At 42.9% G+C, this 21361-nt stretch overlaps 2 protein-coding genes across 4 annotated transcripts; both read right to left on the minus strand.

The window, feature by feature from the left end:
* Window positions 1-1140: 1140 nt before the first annotated feature.
* rps4x (ribosomal protein S4 X-linked) lies at window positions 1141-18005 on the minus strand. 2 transcript variants are annotated; one of them, XM_069193461.1, is made up of 7 exons: window positions 17958-18005; window positions 6218-6295; window positions 5585-5765; window positions 4630-4727; window positions 3968-4139; window positions 2231-2388; window positions 1141-1317 (listed from the first exon to the last, which is right to left on the minus strand). In XM_069193461.1, the coding sequence occupies exons 1-7, from the start codon at window positions 18003-18005 to the stop codon at window positions 1219-1221; spliced, it is 834 nt and encodes a 277-aa protein (XP_069049562.1). In that variant the 3' UTR covers window positions 1141-1218. The 2 variants fall into 2 exon arrangements, with proteins under 2 accessions (XP_069049562.1, XP_015206820.1); XM_015351334.2 differs by lacking the exon at window positions 17958-18005 and adding an exon at window positions 7048-7083.
* On the minus strand, window positions 12053-19471 carry cited1 (Cbp/p300-interacting transactivator, with Glu/Asp-rich carboxy-terminal domain, 1). 2 transcript variants are annotated; one of them, XM_069193462.1, is made up of 2 exons: window positions 19223-19471; window positions 12053-16012 (listed from the first exon to the last, which is right to left on the minus strand). In XM_069193462.1, exon 2 carries the CDS (start codon window positions 15997-15999, stop codon window positions 15541-15543), a length of 459 nt encoding a protein of 152 aa, XP_069049563.1. In that variant the 5' UTR covers window positions 16000-16012; window positions 19223-19471; the 3' UTR covers window positions 12053-15540. The 2 variants fall into 2 exon arrangements, with proteins under 2 accessions (XP_069049563.1, XP_069049564.1); XM_069193463.1 differs by lacking the exon at window positions 19223-19471 and adding an exon at window positions 18266-18853.
* Window positions 19472-21361: the final 1890 nt, after the last annotated feature.

Below are 21361 nucleotides of genomic sequence, written 5' to 3' on the forward strand. Positions count from 1 at the left end.
TCCCTCATCAAGTCCTGGGAGCACACACTGCAGAACACACTTGCCGAGGGGAAAACAATGACCAGCTCCAATTTTCTTTTTCCTGCGGCGCTTCTGTGGTTTTCTTTTACAGATAGTGAGGTTATCACAAACCAATGAGCGCGCTTCGTTTTCTGCAGTTGAAAAACATACCGCACTGACGCAGCGTGGATAAAAAGCATGTTGGGAAATAGCTTCGGAGCATTCGGAGGAACACACTTCCCCACTATACACCCGTCTGCAGGTGTTCCTGTACACAGTACCCCAAATCTATCTGCATATACAGCAGCCTCCACAGTTCCTCAATGATTTATCTAGCAAAAGATGTTTGTTGTACCTCAAGGTTTTCTAAACAAAATTTAATAACAGAAATGAATACAGTATGTAAACGTAACCATAAAAATAATTTGTCCCATTTACATTTTCAAATGTCTTTCATGGCCTGTAAATACATTAAAAATGCAGTTCTAACCCTCTAATGTTTTTATTCACTGGTTCAGCGGACTGAGAAAAGAAGCTTCTAGAACCTTATCTGCTCCTTCATATTATAGGGGGCTGAATACAAAAGACACTCAGTACTGGGTTGACATGCGGAATGTTCTAGCATTGTGATAATTAACCTGTTGAGAAAATGTTCAGGGATCGATATGTAGCAGAACTCCCCTGAGGCCTACTGTATCGATGGCCATTGCAGGCCACTCTTGATACACCTGTGGCAGGAGCTAGAGAAAGCTGTGCTACATGGAGGAAACAGAGAGGTGCTGCATGAATGAGTGGCTGGATCTCTCACAAGTTAAGCACTCATTAAAAGGCAACAGGAAGAGCCCAAAGCATTATGAATATATTTAAACATTTAGAAACATGTAGCTATTATAGACAGATAACTCACTTAAACTTCAGCATTTTAATCCCAAAGAATTAAATAATGTGAGCTTTCTACAATGGAAAGTACATTACCAACGAAGCGGAGAGACTTTACTAGAGGATGAATTGGTAAATCAGGTTGTGCAAACCCAGAAACCAGGAAAAAGTACCGATGCACAACTGATTACACAAGTCAACTCCTCAGTAAGACCACAGAAAGCAAGTCTTGTATACATTAGTAACACTCCAAAAATGGTGTTTTTGTAAATAACATTTTATTCAAATTTCATGAATCTCTGCTGTTTGTACAGGGCTGCCCAGTCAACGTTGGCACAGTTACTGCCCCTGCTTGGCTGCCAGCCTCTTGTCCCTCTCTTCAGCAATGGTGAGGCGGATACCCTTTCCGCGGGGCAGAGACACCCACGGCTTGTTACCCTGAAACACAAGACAGAACAGTCTTACAGCATGCACTACAGGAATATCATTCTAGCGCTCAGTGCAAGGCATCAGTCACTTGGTCAAGAGGCTTTAGAAAGAGTACCAAAGAGCTCCACTGCTCTTAGAAGCGATTCTGGAAAAATCAAGTTCTAACTACCCGTCTATTAAAAAAAAAAGACTAATAGTAAAAATAATTGATGGCGAAAAACATTGCCAAGGTTTACTTTTAAAGTCATACTTAAGATGATTTTTCAATGTTCATTAGCCTAATCTAATCATTAGAAATCAGCTGTTATTTTTATACAATAAAAACCTCAATATGATATGATAAAAAAAGAATTTGTCAACAACTTTGGCAAATACCCGAACTTCCAAACACAGCTACAACAAATGATTTCAATACAGGGATCAAACTGGAGAACTCTTGCTCCGAACGTGAAGACAAGAGGGGAGTGTATGCCACTTGAAGTAATATTTAACAAGTATTAAAGCTCTGTTCCCTCAAACAGGGGACTGAGTGCCATTACACTCAGATTTACCACTGCAGAAAAACTTGCTTTAAGGACAGGTCTGTGCCTGGATAATTTTTGCAACTTTGCAGCCCAAAGCAGATGACCTGTAGCAGTTACAAATTACAAAACTAGAGAGACAGATGGCAGTGATTACCACTCCAGTAATCAGGTCTGTTCCATTTAAGCTACTGAGTCAAAATAGATCAGAGACTGTCCAGAGGTCCCTCTTGTCTCTCAAAGAGAAATCTATTATCACACTAAATAACTGATTAATGTATATAGATTTTTGCAGCTATTCTTAACTTGTAAGCTCCCTTAAAGAGCCCTACCAGACTATCAAATTAAGTTCACAATTCTATATGTACACCCCTACTGGGTAGCTCTGCAGGAAGCCTCACCTTGCCAATCACAAAAATGTTGGACAGCCTGGTGGCAAAGCTGTTTCCAGTGCTGTCCTTGACATGGACCACATCAAAAGACCCAGGGTGCCTCTCCCTGTTGGTGATCACACCAATTCGGCCCAAGTTAGCACCCCCAGTCACCATGCACAGGTTACCTGCAGGGAAAAGCAAACAGTTAGTGACAGGCTTTTTTTTCCATCTCCTGTGAAAAACCAAGTTCTGGTCACAGGAGATGCTCCTGAGCCTTCCACCTTTGATAACCCTTCTCAAACCGAATCGAGAACTGTCCAAGCCCACAGCGTGTCTAAAAAACCATCAAAGGCTTTTCAAATGTAGTCAGGGTGCTGTCCATTCTCATACTCAACATATATAAACTGAAACCTTAACATGCCTGTTTAGTTACAAGTGCCACAAAAAAGTGATCACTTTATTAGTTATATACAATTTCTTGCATTAGAAATTTGTCTTTTTACATACTCCAGCTTGCTCTCCATGAGATACAGAGGCACACAGACGGGGAGAGAGAAGCTTGGGGTCAGAGCGCAGGGTCACCCATTTATACAGCAGCCCTGGAGCAGCTGGGGTTAAATGCCTTTCAAAGGGGCCCAACGGAGTAGGATTCCCCTGCCAGCCGCGGGATTTGAACCGGCAACCTTCCATCCACAGGCGCAGATCCTTAGCCACAGTGCCACTGCTCCGCCTCAATGACCAAAATGACCAAGTGGCTCTAACAGATCCTATTTATGAAGTGCTACCAGGCCAGTAAAGAGGCACAACTGATACTCAACTCGAGTTCCAGACTCTTATAATACCTCAAGTCATGACACGGCATGTCAAATAACTGAAGCAAAGCTTTCGACAAAAGAATATTACATCTTAACAGAAACACACTAATCGTGCTTCTACTGCAGAGGATTTCAACACTTCAAACAGTCAACAAATAAAACACAAACTCAAAAACAGTAAGACAATAGTCATTTGAATAAGTAAATACTGTAACCTTTAGTATATCTGATTCAATTTAAAAAAATCCAAGAACCATTATACACATTCCAAGGTGAAACATACATGTATAATTTAAAATGATTCTCCAAATTGCACCAGACATTCCTTAAGAGAGTCAAGGTTCCCAAATCACCCAACTGATTTCATTGGCAAAATAACTTCATACACATGTAATAACCCACATTAGGTTTAATGACTTGCATAAAGCCCACATTCAGGGTGTTCTTAGATATAAAAAATAACCTTTCAAACATATGCAAAGGCTCTGAAACACCTTTTCTAATGAATCTTTAAACACCAGTTCTTTTGCATTCTATGAGATGGCTCTTTTCTACCCTCAACTCTTGCATGGAACAATAGCATTACCATCCACTTTAAAGAGATCTGTGAGTTTCTCTACCTAGTCAGGGGGGTACCATCAAAACTGATGTTGGAAACATTTCACTCCTGAAGTGGCCGTAACATAACTATTTCAACTCTAGTGGGATTAAATCCCACTTAACATCAACATTTAACAGCAAAAACATCCAAAAGAATTAAAACACAGCTTTCTGAAAGCATTTTGTTTCCATCTGAGGTGCATCAGGAAAGACCGCAGCTGTGTGGACACTGGATCCATAAGCTGTATTAATTAGAAGATATCAAGAATGGTTCAGAAACAGCAGGAGGCAAGATGCCTGAGCCCCAGTAAGGGCCTGGACTCGACCCCGCTCCCCTTTCCCCAGTTACCTGTGTCGAACTTGATGAACTCTGTGATCTTGCCCGTCTCCAGGTCAATCCTGACGGTGTCGTTCACCTTGATGAGGGGGTCAGGGTACCGGATGGTGCGGGCATCATGGGTCACCAAGTGGGGAATGCCCTTGGTGCCGATAATGATCTTCTTCACTTTGCACAGCTTGTACTGAGAGGCAGAACGTTTCCGCATTAGGGTTTCAACATGAAAGGCAAAGATGAGCACAAGGATACAACTGCAATTGTTGAACACAGCTGCAAAAAACCACGATCGCTCTTCAGAAAAAAATTGTCAACTTTTGTTCTCTGACCTATGAAAAGCATGAACAGCTGATTAAGAAGCCTTTCGGTATTTCAGAGGAAAAGATGAAGCTTGATCAGCTATTTAAGACCTTTTCATCACACCAAAATCAATAACTTTATCAGCATGTTAACTGAGTATAATACACAGTCTGCATGGCCAAACGATCATGCATCTGTCCATGGTGCAAAAAATTCACTTTCTACTATCAACACACAAGGTTCAGAAGCACCGTGAAGCACAGCATATAATGAACATTCCATTGTGAGACTTACCTATCAACACAACATCAAGTTTAAAGAAATATAAAGATAAGCGCACCCCTTACTGCTCCAGGTGGCACTGACCCAAAACTCACCTTGGCTTCCTCAGCCGTGATGCGGTGAACAGTGAAGCGGCCCTTGACATCGTAGATCAGACGGAAATGCTCTCCCGTCTTCTCAATGCTGATGACATCTGAAGCCAAACACAATGGGTTCAGCAAACAGCAAGCCCAGGCCCCTAGAGTTTCATTACATTACACTGCCTAGGAAAGCACTTCAATCGCTGGATACCACAACACAAACAGCAACTCCCAGCGCATTCTTATTAATATTGACCACCACTGCTGACAGGATTACAAAGTAAAGTGAATTTTACTAAAACACAGGCAGTACCTGTTTAAACCAGCATGAACACCAGTAATGCAACAATTCCTCCTAATAAAATAATTCAGTTAAACAAATCTATCTTTGTAAACAAGGGTTTAAATCCTTGCGACTACAAAAAAAACTTCAGGAGGCTTAATACAAAAACTATAAATACTGCAAATTACTGATGCATATTTCATCATTAGTAGGTATCAAACTTAATCTAACTTCTGTCCCAGATGTTCAGTGCATTAAAACAGTTTCCTGGGTTTTCCTCTGACACACTAATTTGAAATTGCAATCGCTCGCAGTTTGACGTTAAATGTTTTCCACCTGAATTTTTCCAATAGCAATACCAACATGCTCAGTTAATTAAATCCACCCTCAAACAATCAGGAGTTCTTCTACGAGCGAGCTGTGCCAGTGTGCATGAAGAGAGGAAGGGTAAGAGCTGCATCAAAGTTCCCCTGCAGTGATTTTCAAGTTTAAGATGTTGTACAAAGAAGCTAGATGTACTGAAGCCAATGAAATCCATGCAAGAATAAAGTACTTAATTTAAAAAAAGGCTTCTATGATCAGAAGTTTAAAAACATCAGGAATATCAAAATCCGCTTCCACGAACACTCCAGAGACATGAAGAAAAAGTCCAGCAGCCTTGTCCTGGGCCGCGCCCGGCACACTCACCCATGAAGCCGGTGGGGTAGGTGATGTCTGTGCGCACCTTGCCGTCGATCTTGATGAACCTCTGCATGCAGATCTTCTTCACCTCGTCTCCGGTCAGGGCATACTTCAGCCGGTTCCTCAGGAAGATGATGAGGGGGAGGCACTCCCTCAGTTTGTGGGGGCCAGTTGAGGGGCGAGGAGCCTGCGGAACACGGCCGAACGAGGACTCAGCAAGACGCGTCTCCACATAGACACACGCCGACGGACAAGTTCCAAACCCTCTAGTAAAAACCCTCATGGTTCAAGGCGCCTCTTCAACCCGGCTGTGATGCCGATTAAACCACAAAGTGGCGTGCACAGTCCTGGACATGCTACAGAACATTTTTAATATGCATTTATTTTAGGTTGAGTGTTGTTTCTGCAGTTTTTGCAAAAACAAATGGTATGGCTATGCTGAAGACAAATTTCTACCCTTTTTAATGGACTATTAAGCTTTGTTTTACAGTAGGCTGAGCAGTAATTTCTACTCTGGCTTGAATGTCACTTTCTTCAGTATTTCAGACACCTGAGATCCACAGGTCACTTCAGCATCGATCCTATAACACCCCCTCCACTCCTGCGGCACTAACATGTGAGCATCCTGTGGTCACTTACAAAAACTCCCGTGAGCTTGTCCAGCATCCAGTGCTTGGGAGCTGCGACGCGCTTCAAATGTTTCTTCGGTCCTCGGGCCTGAAAGAACAAAGAAAAAAACACTTAGCATTTTTAATAAGTTACAACCGGAGTAGCCAGGGCGACACGACAGGAAAGACCCGACTTTGCCCAGAACCCACATCTATTGCTTTTCTAGAACACAATGAAGCAGTAGGTTTCCCATGTGTGTAGTCCACCCTGTGGGTTAACAGACTCTAAATGAGGTCTTATCCTCATTAAAAACCTGTCTATAGTCACACAGCAAAAGCTGAAATCGCTACCGGCCGGAAAACTAGCAACCACGTTTATTTCATAACTCGTAACAAACCGTATCTCGATCGAATAATCCATGCAGTTATGGATCCAGAATTTTCTCCCTGCTCATTTTCTGGCCACGACTCGAATCCGCTATAGGCCAGCTTCTCACACAGACTGATCTGCTACCCTATGGCACCACGCGATTACATTATTTTTTGATATTCGTGCAAAATACCTAACGACAAACCCAACCAAAACGAAAACCAGGGCTGTGTCGTACTCTGCCTTTACTACTGCCCTACTGTACTCACGACAAACCGCCATACGAGGTAACACTGTGGCGTCCGCCGGCATCTTTCTTTTCAAGGCTTTTTTCCAAATCATCCACAGCATCAAATCTTAAAATACCGGGCGATCGCATAGCTACAAACACTAAAGTCGTGATTGTTGCACTTCGATTAAGGGTATTGAACAGAAAAAACAAGATGTTTATGGGTTAAGTGTTAGGAGACCAAGAGTAAAACTGTCCTCACCATGGCGGTGTCTGCAAGGAAAAGGACCTCCTACTTCCAGGCCGACACGGATAACGAGGAAGGGACGGGTGCCGAAGAGGACCATACCACGCCAGGCCCGCAACAGGACACACCGCCGCCTAGCGGGGATGACTGCGTGTTCGTATACAAAACTAGCCCTGCTAATCCTTCCTGTTCACAGTGTAAGGTTGAACTACATTTAAAAAGTCCATTACAGTTACAGTTTACTTGGGGACGGTTTATTATTTCCTGTCGTTCTTAATTGAAAATATCTGCAGCGAGAGTGTGTTTGCTCTCATTACAGTTCAATGTAACGTATCAGTTTATCATCAGTACACGTTTACTTTGGGAGGAGTACTTGCACATTTAAACCGAAACGGCAAAATTAATCACTCTTAAGCGTAGTATTACATATTACTGCCTTGTGTGCTTCTAATAACTGTTCTATGTCCTGGTCCTGCTGTCCAGTCACTAGACGGGAGAGAAAACCTCATCCAGCTGCTTCATCCTCCTCTGCCTCCTGGAGGGTGCAATCTGGCAATGGTGCATGGCACCATATTCACCACCAGCGAAACCGAAACAGCAGGTACTAACCGTGATATCGGATATCTGATTAAGGACTGATCAATTCCCTGGTCGTTCCCAGGAAGCTGCAGCTTGACATCAGTGGGGAAATCCATGGCACACCACTGCACCAGCGACACCTTGTGGCCACGTATGATCTGTGCTCCACTTGGTCTGCCATTCCTAAGGGCTGTCACCTCGCTGGTCAACATCAGCATCCTGGACAGCCTCTTCACCCCCCAGGACCATCACCACCCCTCAACACAGGCAGCAGTGAAGCTCTACTCTTCTCAACCACAAGGCGTTAAGACTTCATCGTGCCTCTGCTCGGTGCTGAGAGATTTCATCAAACCCTATGAAACAGCATTCGTGGGCACTGGGCACAAGGTTACACATTTCAAGATACCCCTGCTACTAAAAGGAATAAAACACAAATGAGGGTTAAAACACAGTAAATTGCTGTGGGTAAGGTTTGTTTTATATATACTGTGTGTTTGACAAAGTATCTTATGGTTATGTGCATGTGACTGCAGACTTAAAGCCACCAGCCATATCACTCTGCAACTCACAAGTGGCAACCCACTGAAGCTAAGCATGTGTGAGCCTGGTCATTACCTGGATGGGAGACCTCCTGGGAAAAACTAAGGTTGCTGCTGGAAGAGGTGTTAGTGGGGCCAGCAGGGGGCGCTCACCCTGCAGTCCATGTGGGTCCTAATGCCCCAGTATAGTGACGGGGACACTATACTGTAAACAGGCGCTGTCCTTCAGATGAGATGTAAAACCGAGGTCCTGACTCTCTGTGGTCATTAAAAATCCCAGGGCATTTCTCGAAAAGAGTAGGGGTGTAACCTGGCCGAATTTCCCTTTGGGCCTTACCAATCATGGCCTCCTATTAATCCCCATCTATGAATTGGCTTCATTACTCTGCTCTCCTCCCCACTGATAGCTGGTGTGTGGTGAGCGTTCTGGCGCACTATGGCTGCCGTCGCCATAGGTGGATGCTGCACATTGGTGGTGGTGCACAAGCGCTTTGAGTGGAGTGTCCAGAAAAGTGCTATATAAGTTAAAGAAAAATAATGCGAATAATTTTTCAGTTTGTAGAAAGAAACTGCTTCTACAAACTGGCTATCATAAGCATGATGTAAGAGACAATTATGGAATAAGAGATAATTATGGAATGACAACTATGGAATAATTTACAATATTCAAAGTTTTAATGAAAGTCAGAGGTAGAAGTGAGGCAAATTAACAAATTAACCAAATTATGCTTGTGGGATGGGTCAGTATTGCTGCCTCACAATGCTGTGGCCATGGGTTCAATTCCTCGGGTGTTTGTTTATTCCCCCTGTGTTCGGGTGGGTTTCCTTATGGTGTTCTGGTGTCCTCCCACAGTCCATAGACATACTGGTAGGTTAATTGGCTTCTAGGAAAATTGGCCCTGGTGTGAGTGTGGTCCTGTTCCTTTCTGTGTGCCCTGCAATGGACTGGCATCCCATCCAGGGTATACCCTGCCTTGCACCCGCTGCTTATCAGGATGGGCTCCAGCTCCACCACGACCCAGAATTGGAAGAAGCAGTTAGAAAAGAAGGGTACTGAGTGGGCTGTTTCCATCTCCAAACTGTCAAGCACCATCCATTCGCAAGAGAGAATTAGACACAGTGTTTTTCAACTGATACTTTATAACTCACAACTGTGAAAATAATTAGAAACAAAACTGTCTGATTAAAATCAGCAAACAACACCCTTACTTAATTAAGAACTCTGGAGTGACATGACACCTTGCCAGGATCAATGGTTTGGTCCAGGTGCAAACTATGTTTTGAGAAGTATTTTCAGATTTCCAGGAGTTTTAGTAAATATACCATATAATCCATCTCTATAAACCAATAGAAGACATATAAATTAAAGAAACGGAAACAGCAAATCATATGAACTTACATAAAAGTTATATGAGCTTTCATGTCATTGGGATTGTAACATCATGGGCCATTAATTTATTTTTATTTATGCCTTTTAAAAGGACAGTTCTAGGAGTGGGATGTCTTAATGGTGTTTTGTTTTCTTCGGCAAGTATTTCTGTCAGGAAATACCAGCAAGAAGAAACAAATTTCTCGCATTTACATCTAGTAGAGAAAAAAAACAAAACAACAAAGAAACTCAACCCAAGTCTTTCAGTTCTTTTGCCAGGAATAAGACCCTGCAGCTGCTAGAGTCATGAAATGTAGGAGCGCTCTGTTTCTCATGACTCGAGGTCGTCAGTCGCTGTTGTCATACATTTCTGAAGCTTTCACATGTGCGTTATAAGCCGCACAGAAAATCCCGCTGTTCTTTAGGGAACGCCTACTGCATCTCAAATGATCAATGTTTTCTAAGGTACAAAGGCAAAGTCATTTCATTTGCCAAACCGCTTTATACAATACAGTGTCGCAGGAAGTCGGAGCCTACCCAGCAAGCAACGAGCGCAAGGCAGGGTACACCCTGGACAGGGCGCCAGTCCATCACAGGGCAAGTGCAAGCCAATCATACATGGGGACAAATTGGAGGCCACGGTAAAGGAAATTTTAATCAAGAAATGCCCGGGAAACTTTAATGGCCACTGAGAGTCAGGACCTTGGTTTAACGTCTCATCCGAAAGATAGCGCCAACTACAGTAGTGTCCCCTCCACTATGCTGGGCCTTAGGACCCACACAGACCACAGGGTGGGCGCCCCCCGCTGGTCCCACTAACACCACTTCCAGAAACAACCATAGCTTCCCAAGACATCTCCCATCCAGATACTGACCAGGTTCACACCTGCTTAGCTTCAGTGGGTGGCCCGTTGAGAGCTGCAGGGTGATACGGCTGCTGGCACAGAGGCAAAGTGAAAAATAAAAATACTTGGACATCTTGAGAGACTGAGAAAACAAGCTTGAGAGAGAGGAGAAAGAACGGAGCTATAGGAGTGACCTGTTCCAACATAAGCAATCAAAGCAGAACGCAGAGCACAAGCTCCTTAGATACAGCAGTGTGTGTCCCATGTTTAGAAGTGAGTGGGAAATGGTAGCATAACAGACCAGACACAGTTCCCCAACTGTGCTGTCAGGCACCTCTGGCGTTCCCTTGAGTTGCTAGTCGGTGTGATAATTCTTCACTTAACTGGACTGACATAAAATATATTCATTTTAAAACAGGTTTAAAACATTTTTCTTCTAGGTTCTCATCCAAGCTAGTCATTCCAAATTTCCGGGCTTTGCAATTCAAGTGCCTGTTGTTTTTCATTCAGTCTCAATTGACCAATGTGTAGTTGATCAGACTAGGGGTCTAAAGCTCATTTCCTGGTATCTTCTGGTTTTTATTTCACGCTGAGCTGAACTAATAAACATTTTTAATAGATAAAGTATGTTTCTTAAGATCATTTTCCCCACTTAATTACTATTAATAATTCACTTAATTAAAAGTGCAGTGACCAGCTTAGACGTATTAGTGTTATGTACAGTAGGTCATACTGTGTGGGAAAAAAATTGTAGTGGGAAAAAAAGACAGGTTCTCCAGGAGTTTGACATGCCCAATTAGTTTTCTGCACCTAAATATTGCAGTTTTCAAAGTCTATTTACAGGTAAATTAAAAAAAAAATTAATTACAGAGCTTAAAATTCTGAAACGTGAAAACAACCATTATTAATGCACTGCTTATTGCTTGAATTTCACAGCTGAAAACCATTCATCATATGTTTGAATTACTTGGGCTCACATCTGGTTTTTACTCTAATTTCACTCTTGGTGAAACATGGCTTAGAATATATCTTAGTAAGCTAACAGACTTTTGACCCAAGCATAACTGGATTTAACAAGAGACCCTTGGTGATCTCCTGTTAGGATTTGTCACATTTGTTAAATGTATGTATGTTTATACAACTACCACAAGACGGCACTGTAGCACACCGTAAGAGCTCAACCCATCCAAATAAGTAAAGGCTCACAACATTGAAACGATCCAATTTACAGAACGTGTTGCCTCAAGTTCCAGGAATGTTAATGACATCATAAAGTCTTGTAATGATTGTATGAGCTGCATTATAGCTATTCTCTTTTTTTTCCCCCTCTTGGCACAACAGCAACTTGCAGTGAGAAACTTAAATGCGAGTTCAGGCTGTCCTAGATTACATTCATGGTTTCTAATGAATCATAACGCGCTTCGGGTGTGTTGTTTTGTTTTGTTTTGTATTTCAATTTTTTTTTAAAAAAAAAATCTTGTTTTATCAGTCTGCTGGTACTTCCCAGTCTCCCCTTTCATTTTACAAACAATGTTTCAATAAGCACTTTTCACTCACTCTTTAAAACATAAGCTACGAATGCAGCTGACCTTGACAACTTCAGTTAATCAGAACACAAAACTTGTGTGCTTGGATTTTGGTGACGGGAGACATGAAGTAAAAAAAAAAGGCAGCACGACAAGAAAACGTTCTTCTGTATTTGCATATTTATTTCCCCATAGTGCAGAAAATAAAATACAGACTTTTAAATAGGACCCAAGAATTTACATCTTTCCACGGACGTACAGAAGAACAGAATGATAACAAAGTGCTGAAAAACAAAAGACTGGACAATTCTGTCCATAAATCAAGGTAATTTACTGGACAAGGGCTCCCCCCACCCCGACCACAAACATTGTTTAAAGAAAAAAAAATGAGACACTCAGTCACATCTTTAGGAAAAACAAAAAAATCCCCCCTCCCCAGGAAGATAAGGGAAATGAGTGCTTATTGTTTTGTATTAACAGACTAAGCAACTAAAACAAAGCACTTCCTGAAATGCCAGTTTTATTATTTTGGAGGGAAGAATATTAAAGATCCTTAACACCTGGCCCCAACACAAAGGCAGGGGAAGTCCAACATGTCCTAACCTTGTTGACACAACAGCATTAGCGCAGTCCCGGGTTGAAGATACTGAAGTAGATTCCGACAGGGCTGGGATAGCTCACCTTTACAGAAAGCAAACCGCAGGTCCAAGCCAGGACCCCAGAACACACTGAACCAAAAAGAGCGAGGAATGGAGTGCACCACAGCTGAAAAAGGAGACACGCTCTACAGGCGAGGACCTTTAAAAGTGTTCAGCGGAGTGCCTAGCAGTGTGCCCGTTATTGTGCGAGAAGAAAGGGGGTGTGCTCTGTGGTCACGATCCAGGTTTTAATTGTAACGCTCTCGGGTTCACGTGGGTATGCGCCCTCGCCGCTGCCTCCTCAGGTCGGCCCCCCACCTCCGGCGTCACTCAACAGGGACCCAGCCAGTTGAGCTAAAGAGAAATCTCCCGTCAGCCTGGCGGATGAGGTCCCTGCTATTTACAGGGAAGGGCGGGGACGTCACCGTGCTGGTACGCCAGCTCGCACAACCTGCAATGTCGGCCGAATGCGTTACATCATTTTTAGCAGAGGGCTGGTGTTGTGCGTTTTTTTGTTAAAATAAAAATGGGCCGATTTTTGTTGACTGGAGATGTACACCTGGAAAACGGAACCTCCTTTTATCTCCTGCTGCCTTCACGAGCATCAGACAAAACAAGCCCTCTGCAAAAAATTACAGCCTGGATCCTGCCCACAGCGCACACACACTCACACTTTCTGCTGTCAGTGTTCAGATGTGCCTTTAAACTTCGCAGGAGTATATACAATTTCTGTAAATAAGATGGTTTTATTTTTTTGGTTTTAATTGTTTTAACTTTAACTGAGATTTCGCAGGAAATCCCTAAACGAAGCTTGAAGCTGCCCCACGACGGGAATCCAATTTTCCACCCTGTTGCTCTGACGAAGGTCTTTGCAAATTAATGAGCAGTGACAGTCCAGCAGTGGTAACAGCTATCTGTTTTAGGGAGAGAAGGGAGAAAACGACCAGCCTGGTGCTCTTCCAGAATTACACAGCCATGGGAAGGCAGTTGGGAAAAACAGACGCCATTCTCATTAATTTATAAACTGGGGATCAAATTCTCCTGTGTTCCTTGAAGCTGTTCCAAAGCAGAATACGAGCCCAGTCTTACCAAAAGCCAGGCCGATACACAGGGGGGCCTTAAACTAGGAGGGTAACTGAGCTGGCAGAAGACAGCTTCTCAAGGCATCTCCTTCAGTTACCAGACTGAAACGCCATCCTCCGAGACAGGCCAACCAAACGCTCAAGTGAACGTCCACACTTCAGATCCGGTTCTATTTCCTGCGTCATATACACACCTGTGGCCAGAGCAGCCACTGTCTTGGCAAATTTACATAACCTGTTCACCAAATCTTCCTGAGCACTGTCAGAAAAGATCACTAAATAAAATAACCTCCATTATTCTTTTAACCACTTTCTATACCAATGCCAAGCTTTAAATATTGTAGCTGGCAATGCAGATAAGGCTTGGTAGTGTAGTGCTTTAAAGTAAATTATAGAAGAAATAACTTCCGGGAGCTATTCTGTTTTCACAACAACGGGTCACCTGCAAATAATGTGATTTTGCAAACTCTCAAGAACATCTCAAGCTGCCTACACACTTACTGCTTGAATGTCCCGAATGCTGGAAAATCAATTACTACAGCTACGATTCCTTTTTTTTGCCAACTATGTCGTCTTCAATGTAAGAGAATCAGAACCTAATTTCCTTCCCCTACTCAGGTCTTTAAAAGACATCTCAGAAGAGCTGAGACAGTGGGTGTGTGACCCCCATTTGTTTTAATACATATATAGGAAGACACTTCAGGACAACCTTTGACATTCAAGAGCCTCTCTCACAGTGTTACAGGTTGAGAGACAAAAGCCTAAGTCCCCAGCTGGATCATTACTACCTCAAGTGAGAGCATCAGCTCCAGGGCATGTTGAGGAAAACCATTTTTTCCACACGAGCCCTGCCTGTCCTGAGGCACAAGGCCCAAGTGCACACACTCATAAACACCCGAGACAAGGGCAAATTCTTGAGCTCTCAGCACAACACTGACTGTCCGACAGGGGCATTAAAAGTAGCTTGGGAAAAGCGACAGTTAAAAGCACGCCCACTCAATGACAACATCTCGAGAAGAAGAAATCTGCCTTTGCACAGATTTCAGCAGCAGAACGGGAAGTTCACATTCAAGTCTGAAGTAAAATACCAACAACAACAACAAAAAAAAGCAAAGGATCTGCTTGCCACATTCTTCAATATTTTATGTTGAGGGACCCAAACCAACAGCCAGAAATAGAATCCTTGAACATGTTTGTCTCAAATACATCTAGCACTCAAGTTTTAGAATATAGATTTGCAAAAGTCTTTGAAGATGCACAAGGTAGAAGACCCTCATTAGTGGATTTCAGGTAGAATAAGTCAGATTTCAAAATGTCATTGTCGTTAGTGCTGGTTTTATAGGAATTTACAAGTGTAGTGCAGCTATTCCCCTCCTGTTTTTTATTTGAATGGTTTTTGGTTTCCCACTGGGTCATTGTGCTCAGAAGCCAGTGTTCGAGATGACGGGATAAATCTTGTAGCACTAAATCAGTTCTTCCAGATAGAAAGGAAACCCCAAAGGCAAATCTTCAGGAAAGCAGAGAAATCCTACAGGATGTCCAGAACCTTTTCAATAGTTTCCTCTGCGGTACAATCCCATACTGATTTTTGGAGGCCATGACGAAACGCCTGAAGGCTTGTTTGGGTGGGAACCGTTCCAAGTTTTTAAAAACGCTCTTGACCCCATTGAAAACACCTCCTTCCATAACGTTTTTTGTCCACAACGGCGTAGTTGCAAGTTTGCACTCAAAAGTCCCTCGATCCACAAACATGGCAAAATGAAGAAGACTCAAAGCAACAAAGAGAAGAGGAGGCAGCAGCGTGCCTGTCACCACAGCTCGTCATTTCAACGTCTCTGTCAGATAATCAGAGGCACGGGACTAAAGAACACAAAACAGACGGCAGACCACTCGCTCGGCTTCTTATCGGCTGGTGGGGGCAGCTGCCACGTCAGCTAGCCGAGACGTCGGAGATGAAGTCAAACTCGTTCTGACCCAGCCAGAGCTCTGGCAGCTCGTTGGCCCGGTCCAGACCCAACTCCACGACCAGGGACATCAGGACCTCCTCGTCGACAGGGTCCAAGTCAATGATGCCGGGACCCAGGGTGCCCCCAGAGGTTGCCAGATGGCCTGGGCCCAGGCTGGCGGTGCTATAAGTCTTCGGGGGGCCTGCTGTGGGGGCTGCTGCATTGGCCAAGCTCTGGTAGTGGCTGTTGAGTTTCTGGAGCTGCATGCTGGCCAGGAGGTGGGGTCCTGCAGGCAGGGTGAAGGACTGTGCAATGCCAGCAGGGGTGGCATGCATGCTTGCTGGGGTGAACTGACTGTTAGTCTTGCTGGAGCCTGGGTAGTGGAGAATAGTGACAGCCTCACGGTCCTTCATGATTCGACTAGAGTAGAGCAGGGAGCTCATGGCCTGGGCAGACCTACAAGAGAAAGGTAGCAAGGGGGTTATACAAAGGAGGGAGATCACCTGCCTTGGACTCTTAAAGGCAAAGGCATTGGTAGATATAATCCCCGAACAGAAATGTAAAGCTCTTCACCAGAGGGAGACATTCATCGGAGTTTTGGTTTGGTGAAACATCTCAACACATGGACACATGCCGAGCGGATATATGGGAAGAAATTCTGGAAAATTCCATCTGCCCATGAAAAGAAAATAGTACGATTTTACCTCACTCAATCACCTTCAGAAGACATGAAAACCTTCCTTAATAATCTAGAAAGGCAGGCCGTTAAAAAGCAGACAAGAGGGCAGAGGAAAATCTGTGTTCCTCAGTCCGATTCTTGATCAGTTGCATTGGTAAAGATATAGTTCAATTTTTAAGACTTAGTCATTTTTACTATATCCCTTCTCTGAGTCCAGCAATCCCACTAAAAAAAAAACAGCACCTGCTACAGTTCTTGTGCCTATGAAGGACATATATTACCACTTCTTGGCCACTCTAAAAGAAAAAAAGAAAGTCATCAGCCTACAGCTTTTCATCTTTTCATGGCAGGATCACACAGGGGCACTAGCTGGATTTAAATGCAGAGCGATCACGAGCAATGCCCAGATAGCTCTGTGTGGTCCCCAGTCCCACTACAAGAAGAAAGTACTCAAGTGACCAAAATTAAAGGCAGGGTTATCTTACCCTCTCCAGAGGGGAACCTTTCCTCTGAACATCACGCTAGCCATCACTGCCATGAGGCATGCCTTTGAGAAATGTAATCACTTAATTAAGCCAGCAACTCCTCCCCGCCTCCACAAGCCCAGCTCCCCATCTGGGGTCAGGGTAATTGCTAAAGGCTGGGACACAGCTGTAAACCTTATTCAGAGAGAGGCGGCACGGTCAGGCCCCACAGTTCTCTCCCTCGCATCCAGGGGCTCCTGTGTGCTGTGTGCAGGGCACTGGGCAAGGGTGATACAGCCGGCAGAGCTGTCCTGGTGCTGGAACCCCTTGACAGCCATTTAACAAACACACAACCATCAGGGCACTTCCAAAGGACATCTGAAGAACAGTTAAGGCTTTGTATCTGTGGAAGCCAGTCTCCAGTCCCCCCCCCCCCAAGAACTCTGCAAAGGCCAAATTCTTTTTTATTGTAAATCAACTATACAATCATGTTAATTAGTGGAACACCTTTGAATCATCCAATTTACATGTAATAATAATAATAATAATAATAATAATAATAATAATAATAATAATAATTGCTTACACTTATATAGCGCTTTTCTGGACACTCCACTCAAAGCGCTTTACAGGTAATGGGGACTCCCCTCCACCACCACCAATGTCTCTCAGACCCTAGAGAAAATGACTATTGCAGACTCCTGAAAGGACCGTTCTAGTCCCTTCAGTGCTTGCTTAGCAGATTGGGAATGAATTCAGTAACGCATTCACAGAGCTGGCTGGAACAGACCTGCACAGAAGCTAGGAGCTCCGCATCTGTACCTCTGATGTATACTTCAGACACACACACACTTGTGAGGGCAGCCCTGTTGGAATTCTACAGTTCTTACAAGGGGCTTGACACAAAAAGTGCTTCTAGCCAGCAGGAAACACATACATTACACACACACTACATATATATATATAACTGTGCTGTTTGTGCAGTTACTTAGAACTTTAATGCAATGGGACTACAGGAATGAAGCCCCCCAATGGAATGCTCTCAGGATCAGGGTTGGACTGATCTTTCAGTGAGCATCTCATGAATTAGTCCTAACAGCTCACACTTCCATCTGTGAAGGGCTTGTGGTTTCCACGGGGAGACCCCAGTACAGTCATTCCCCTCCCCCCACTAGTGTGCCATGCAACCTGTCAGCTAGATGAAGCAGTACAGTATCTACAGGTGCCTACACTTCCAGGCAGAGCGCCAGTATTCTAGCATGGCGGGGGAACTTACATAAACGGGTTTCATTACGTGGGCACTCATGGGACCTTACAACTATGAAGCTACAAGCTGCATAAACCCCTATTAACTTAATGAGCGATGCTAGATATCGGACGGCAGTACACTGCAGAGGCTCTTTACTCATTCTGTAGCTCCATCTCTGGAGGAGTAATCGGATTTTCACAGCTCTTGCCCCCTCGGGTATCCAGTTGAAATGGAATAAGTAAATTGCCGTGGTCACAAAGGGCAACAGTTCTCGATAATTTCCCAGTGAAATGTTTAATTAAAGAAAAGGGACTTACAATTTGGACAACTGAACATCTGGAAGTGCTCCCCAAGTTACTAAACGAACCTTCGCCTGCGAGTGTGTGTTTTGCTCTTCGTGTGGCTCTGGTAAAAACAGTCTCCTCGCCCGGTCCTGCGCGAATTGGCTGTGACAGCTGAGCGACGTTTGCGTTTTAGGTTAATTGACAACCCGGAACGACGATTAATACCAATTAACGCAAACTGCAACCAAAACAAATGGCAACGTATAATACATTTTTACAAGTTCGTCTGGGTATTTCGATAGCCCTGCCTTTTCAAATGAGGGCGCATTCTGAGCCCAGCAGATTGCGTTTACGCTTTGACGCGCCACCCCGCCTCAAAGTCAAGTGAAATTGTTGGAAACTAAACTAAATAAAGGGAAAACAGCCTACTGGCGGGTTAACTCACAAAATAAGGGTTTCCTAGTTTATTGCAATAGGATATTAAAAAACGCTTTGAATTCCAAATCCGGACTGGTTGTTAGCAGTTTCCAGTTTTTCCTAACCAATTCTAAAGCAAACGTGTGAAACTTGAAATTCACAGACCAGGAATTTAGGTAAAATATACTTGCAATTATACAGCTGTGTATAAACAGTAGACGACCACGTAGATTTTTACAGATTTCAGATCTTCCCGATTTCCGAATTGCAACTATAATAAATCGATATTTTGTGTTAATTCTTTAAAAACACTGAAAAGGGTTTGAACAATCAAAAAGTTGGATTTTTCCCCGCTCACGAGTGACTTTCAGATAGGCTATGCGTACATTCACAAACTTGTTTAAGCACAATGTTATAAGCAATGAGGCGATGTCTTACTAAGCTACACAGAAATAAGTCTCTCATTAAATATAACACGTACTTGCTTAGCGGAAATATTGATAACTGCACCGTATCACCCCTCAATAATTTATTAGCAACAAAAAAACCAACAACAGCGTTTTGCTTTTTTACCTTCGAAAGTGACTTTCAGAACTGTGGAGATCCAGGAATGTGAAATGAAACTATATCCACAAGTACGAGAAAAAAAAGGTATTAAATCATTACAGAAGGGGATTTAGGCTAATTAAAAAGAAAAATCTTCTTCCTTGATGAAAAGAAGAATTTGCAACTTCTGCAAATAATCACAGAGGCTACTATTCGTCGAAATTAATTCATGGAGACCAGTATCCCAAATATGTACCCAAGAGGACCAGACCCTGAGCACCCATTCTAGCAATGAATGATTAGTGAACCTCAAACCCCACTCTATATACACCGCTCCACCGCGCTTCCCAAGATAACAGTAACACCCGGACTGGAGCCGGCTGGGACCGACGCATCCTTTATTTCAAACTCCAAAGTCCGCTAAAATTAAATATTCACCTCAAAACGAAACCGGCCTTGGCGTGCCTGTTGCAAACGTCTCCATTGATGGTTTAAATGTTTATTTGTGCGCTTTGAAACGTTTTTTTTTAATACTAAAACTAGAGGCCAACCAATTTGAAAAGCTCTGAAAAGATGCCTGAACTGGTTAATCCACCGCTTGAAGTAATTTTCCTAGCAACTCGAAAGAGGTCATTTATTGTTACAAGGCTTGCTTATTAAATCAGTCCCTGGTTCAATCTGAATTTTCTGTTGCTTTTTTCTTCCGCTGTTTAATTCAGCAAACCTGTGGCACATTCCCGTCCCCACCAGACAATGTCTTGTTCTAAAAATAATAAAAACCACACAAACTTCCTAAAATATCACAACAGCTCGTCTTGCAAGGCTAATTCTTTGTGTGCAAACTATTTATGCTCACAACGGTTTGAACATTTACCAAGAACCCCGTGTCAATGTCCCACTTCGTGGGTGGGTTGGAAATTGATTTAAACTCATCGCGCGACAGAAGAAGGACTAGCCGGGTTTTGTAGTCAACCATACTGTGAAAGTGTGCAGATGTTCGCTATTTACAAAAGGTCTGGATAATCAGCAGTTCAGTAACACTTTACCTCGGTTATTGACTAAAACACAGAGCCGTGACACAGGTCGTTCGACGTCTCACCACATAAAAAACAAAATTGATCAGTTCAGGTGTCCACTGAACCCGATAACAGCTAATAATAATAATAATAATAATAATAATAATAATAATAATAATAATAATAATAAGTCGCTCCGGCATTTTACCAAACAGAAAAAAAACAATGAAATCATTTTGTTCCGCATTAATTAAACTTCATTTCTAAATACATGTAATAATTTAAGAAAGCACTGAGAGAAGCGCATATAAGCACAGTATTTTTGTATTGTTTTTTATATTTTTTGTTAGGTATGGGGTTGAAGAGTAAACTCGTATGCGGTTATTTTTACAGTACCAAAATAATGCTATCCATACATTTTAGGAATCGCTGTTGTGACGACTAACATTTCAATTACAGTACAAACATTTTGAAAAGGTACTTCTACAAAGAAAAACTCTAAAACGTTATGAGAAAATTCAAAGCTCCTGTAGTTTTCATTCTGTATTAGTATTTGAATAAAACGCTTTACAGATACGTTTTGCAAAGGTGCATTATTCATCATTGAGCGTTTCATACAAAACGTGGATGACATTAACGACACGACACGACCCCTGCGATATTTTCACATTTTTTGATTAACCTTGACTCAGTTTAACTCATTAATTACAAGAATACTCATTCCTCACGGAATTATACAGCGAACTCGGATTTCACTCCGATGCTTTCAGCTTTTTGTCAGTTTAACTGTCAAAAAAAAGCACAGCTGGCGTATTGTGCGAAAGACTCAACAGCCATTCAGTGTACAAACAGATTTGACAATTAACGCTCGATAGAAAAGACGGAGAAGCTCAGCTCAGGGATGTCTTTCCCTTATGGGAAAACATATGCAAATCGAGGAAACCGTTTTCGGTTTTCCAGACTCTAACCTGAAGAGTCATCAATAATTACTTTGTTCCAGAAGTTATTTCTGTATTCCTTCTGCTAACACATTAACCGCCGGAAGACGTGTGACAATGAGACGAGCTACAGAGCAAATAACAGAATAATTAATAATGCATTAAAAAACGGAAATATAAACACAGTATTGAAAACACGATTTTCGGTTAAA

Source organism: Lepisosteus oculatus, chromosome 8, assembly GCF_040954835.1.
Source record: "Lepisosteus oculatus isolate fLepOcu1 chromosome 8, fLepOcu1.hap2, whole genome shotgun sequence".
Taxonomy (NCBI): Eukaryota; Metazoa; Chordata; class Actinopteri; order Semionotiformes; family Lepisosteidae; genus Lepisosteus; species Lepisosteus oculatus.

Excerpts from the sequence above, each read along its gene's own strand:
- cited1 (XM_069193462.1), bottom strand. The coding sequence starts at position 15,999 with ATGAGCTCCCTGCTCTACTCTAGTCGAATCATGAAGGACCGTGAGGCT.
- rps4x (XM_069193461.1), bottom strand. The coding sequence starts at position 18,005 with ATGAGTGCCCACGTAATGAAACCCGTTTATGTAAGTTCCCCCGCCATG. Across the intron at positions 4,728-5,584 it reads CTACCCCACCGGCTTCATGG|ATGTCATCAGCATTGAGAAG; the intron begins GTGAGTGTGCCG and ends GTTTGGCTTCAG. Across the intron at positions 4,140-4,629 it reads TCACGGCTGAGGAAGCCAAG|TACAAGCTGTGCAAAGTGAA; the intron begins GTGAGTTTTGGG and ends TCTGCCTCTCAG.